This window comes from Fukomys damarensis, unplaced genomic scaffold, assembly GCF_012274545.1.
Source record: "Fukomys damarensis isolate Sample0158 unplaced genomic scaffold, DMR_v1.0_HiC HiC_scaffold_19, whole genome shotgun sequence".
Classification (NCBI taxonomy): domain Eukaryota; kingdom Metazoa; phylum Chordata; class Mammalia; order Rodentia; family Bathyergidae; genus Fukomys; species Fukomys damarensis.
Window position 1 is genome coordinate 65,122,806 of NW_022900931.1, and position 3,804 is coordinate 65,126,609.

General features: G+C 58.9%; 1 protein-coding gene across 2 annotated transcripts in view; it reads left to right on the top strand.

Annotated features, from left to right (window-relative positions):
* The window catches only part of Ap2a1 (adaptor related protein complex 2 subunit alpha 1), a 25,831-nt gene that overhangs the window by 14,175 nt on the left and 7,852 nt on the right, over window positions 1–3,804 (top strand). For both annotated transcript variants that reach the window (XM_033765894.1, XM_033765895.1), the window contains exons 5-7: window positions 545–674; window positions 1,106–1,207; window positions 2,101–2,209. In XM_033765894.1, the coding sequence (XP_033621785.1) occupies window positions 545–674; window positions 1,106–1,207; window positions 2,101–2,209 (341 nt within the window). The remainder of the gene's footprint in view (window positions 1–544; window positions 675–1,105; window positions 1,208–2,100; window positions 2,210–3,804) is intronic.

Consider the following 3,804-nt stretch of genomic DNA (forward strand, 5'->3'; position numbering starts at 1 on the left):
TTTGTTTTTTTTTTTTTTTTTTTTTTTTTTTTTTAGTGGTACTGGGGATTGATCGAACCCAGTGCCTTCACATTAAGCTATATCCCCAGACTTTTTTTCATTTCTTTATTTTGAGACAGGGTCTTGCTCAGTGGCCAGCCTGGGCTGGAACTTGGAACCTCCCGCCTCTGCCTCCCGGAGTGCTGGGGTTAAAGGCGAGCACCGCGGTGGTCAGCTTGCCTGTCCTGTCTCCCCCTCTGCCCCTGCATGGCAGCCTCAGCTGCAGCCCCCAGGCCTCTCAGTTGGGCCCCGGGCACACAGGCCTTGCCCGTCCCGGGCGCACGGGGATTCGGTCTGTCGTGGGTCTCAGGTTTCTGGGCACTGTCGTCTCAGCAGAGAACCCTTCCCAGGCAGCGTCCTGGGACGCTCCGCGAGTCTTGGGGAGCGCGTGGTGTCTGGCGGGAGAAGAGCCCGAGTCCCAGCAGGATCCAGGCGTAGCACCCGCCTCACTGGCCGTCCCTCCGGGGCCCTCAGCACCCTGACCCCGCCACCCTCGTGTCCACAGGGACAGCATGGACAGCGTGAAGCAGAGCGCCGCCCTGTGCCTGCTGCGCCTCTACAAGGCCTCGCCCGACCTGGTGCCCATGGGCGAGTGGACGGCGCGCGTGGTTCACCTGCTCAATGACCAGCACATGGTGAGGCCCCTCCATGCCCAGGTTGCCCCTCTGCTCTTCTGACCCCCGGATACCCAGGTCCCTCGTACGTCCTGACCCCTCGATGTCCAGGCCCCCACTTCCTCCCTGACATCCACCTGGGCGCCTGGGACCCTGACCTGTGTCCTCAGTCCTCAGGACTCGCCCAGCTGCCCGGAGAGCACCGCAGTCCCATCTCCGACACAGCCCGCCCCTGACCCCCGGAGGTCCCCCAGCCGCGCCCAGTCCCTCTGCCCCTCCCTGGGGCTCCTCATCTGACCCCTAAACACAGCCTCTGGCTCTCGGCACGTGTGCTGCGTCGGGTCACAGGGATCAGCGTGACCCTCACACGAGGTGACGTGTTCATGATGCACACACACCCTGCACACGCACGCTGCGCACCGCCCCGCAGCACCACCTGTCCCCCTCCGCAGGGCGTGGTCACCGCGGCCGTGAGCCTCATCACATGTCTCTGCAAGAAGAACCCCGATGACTTCAAGACCTGCGTCTCCCTGGCCGTGTCCCGCCTGAGCCGGGTGCGTGGGGTCCCCATGGTGGCGGGGGCGGGGGGCAGCTCTGGGGTCCCTGTGTCCTCGAGCTCTCCGTCCCCTCGGCCTCCCTGGGATGCAGCCCAGCCCGGTGGCCCAAATTGAGACTGAGCTGCTGCCAGGCTGTGTGTCTCTGGGCGAGTGGCCACACCTCTCTGAGCCTCCATGGTGCCATCTGTCCAATGGGAATGGCCCAGAGCCACCTAACAGCCAGTGGGCCTATAGAAGGAGGCCTGAACTCTCTCACAAAGAGAGCACACACCACTCTCTCAGCCCATTCTTGTTTCATCCTTTCACCACACATCTGGGTACTGACGCTTGCCAGGGCCCTGTGAGAGACTCAGACAGTAATCGCTTCTCGGCCTTTTGGCTAAGATCAAGAGAGACTCAGACAGTGACAGCAAAGGCCACATAGCATCATGGAGGTGGTACAGAGCATTGTGGGAGTGCTTCCTGTAGAAAGGGTTTTCAGGATTGAGTAGGAGTTTTCTGTGAGGAAGAGCAGTCATGTTATCTTTTGATATTTCCTGGATTTCCTGCCTCTTCCCTGGATCTTCTTCTTTTCTCATGAGTTATCAGGCTCAGGTCCTGCCCCTGCTGGCTTCCACCATTAGGGGAGGGAGCAGTTTTCAGGGAACCAGTGTGATGTGGCTGTCATGGAGGGGATGTGGGGACTGCCACACAGAAAGGACCCTGTGGAGACTTACACGGCGGGCGCAGGCGTACCTTGGAAGGATCAGCCCGCCTCAGCTGTCCCAGCCTCAAAGGCTGTGTGCCGGGCCCCCCACCCCAGCCTGTTTCCCTGCTCCGAACCCAGTGTGTGCCAGTGCCTCCTGGAGGACGTCCCGGCTGATCCCCCACTCACCCTGGCCTCCCCTCAGATCGTGTCCTCAGCGTCCACCGACCTCCAGGACTACACCTACTACTTCGTCCCTGCGCCCTGGCTCTCAGTGAAGCTCCTGCGGCTGCTGCAGTGCTACCCACCACCAGGTACCGCGGCCCGAGTCAGGGTTTCTCTCAGGCCAGGCTTGGCTGAGGGGGGCAGGGCGGTGGTGGCTGAGACCCGACTCACAGCCAACTGGGTGCCCGGCAGGCCCGAGGTCACTCCTGTCTCCCTGCCGGAGTCTGCTGGGCCCCTTGTCCTGGCCACCATGGCGGTGTGTGACAGAGCTCCTGCAGCAGCTGGTGCCCAGGTTCTGCACTTGCCTGGCATCTGGTTGGGAGGGCTGGGCTAGGGCACTCGGGGGAAACAGGCCTGGAGGTGCGACATGGCCTTCGGGGGCAGGCAGCGAGGTGTGGCTTCCGCTGACCCCCTGTGCGGCCCCCGTGCACTATCTGCACGAGGCCTTGCTGGGGTTGGTGCCAGTGAGCTCCAGTGTCCTTGCCAGTCAGCTCTGCCCAGCACCTGCCCGGGCCAGGGTGCGGCGTGGCACCAAGTCTCCACAGCCGGGTGTGTGCGTGTGCGGCTGGTCTGCGTGTAGATGGCTGGCTGTGTGCGTCTCTGCACGTCTGCGTCCTGCATGTGTGACTGGGTGTGTGTCTTGCTGTCTCTAGCACAAATGCGCGTGTCTGCACACCCGATGGGCTGTGTGTATCCCACATGTGTAGCGTGCGTGACCTGGCATTCACGTCAGCGCCTGTATGCATGTCTGCATGGCTGTGCGCCCGCGTGTCGCTGTGACTGAGTGAGTTTGGGCGACACCAAAGGCCCGGCCCAGCTTGTGGGCCACGATGAGTTTGTCCCGTGGCCTGGGAAGTCTCTCGCCTTCTCCAACCCTTGGTGTGGTAGGGACTGCTTTGGGGTGACAGGAGGGGAAACCCAATCTTGTGTTTTTGCTTTGTACAGTTCCTGGGGGGGTCATCTCAAGTTTATTTTCAAATTGATTTTTTGGTGTTTTGTTGTTGTTTGGTACCGGGACCAAACTTGGGACCTAGTGCTTTTGAGGCAGGCGGCGGCACCACTGAGCTAAATCCCTGGCTGTTTTTGGTTTTTGGGGACAGGGTCTCATTATGTGGTTCGGGCTGGCCTTGAACTCACAGCAGTGCTCCTGACTCAGTCTCCTGAGTGCTGGGATTACAGGGGTGCGCCACCACGCCCGGCTCTGTAGGCTTTAGCATTCCCCAAAGTGTCTTTTAGAGGTGGTTCCCAGTAAGATCTAATCAAGGCACAAGCATCAAACTTGATTATTTCTCACTAATTGCTTTTCATCCGGAAGAACTGCCCCTTTATTCCCCGACATTAGCTTCCCCCATTTTATTAAAACTTAAACATGGGCCAGGGATTTAGCTCAGTGGTGCCACCAACTGCCTCAAAAGCGCAAAGTCTTGAGTTTGCTCCCTTTACCAAACCAAACCAAACAAACCTTTTATTTATTTATTTTCATTGCTGTTACTGTTTGTTTTTTTTAACCTTTTAAACCTAAAGACAAATTGTGGAAGCTGGACACAGTGGTGCAGGCCTGCAAGCCCACACTCTGAGAGGCTGAGGCAAGAGAAACTCAAGTTTGAGCCCAGCCCAGGCAACTCAGTGACACTCTGTCTCACAAAAAAAAAAAAAAAAAAAAAAAAAAGCGAGGCTGAAACCA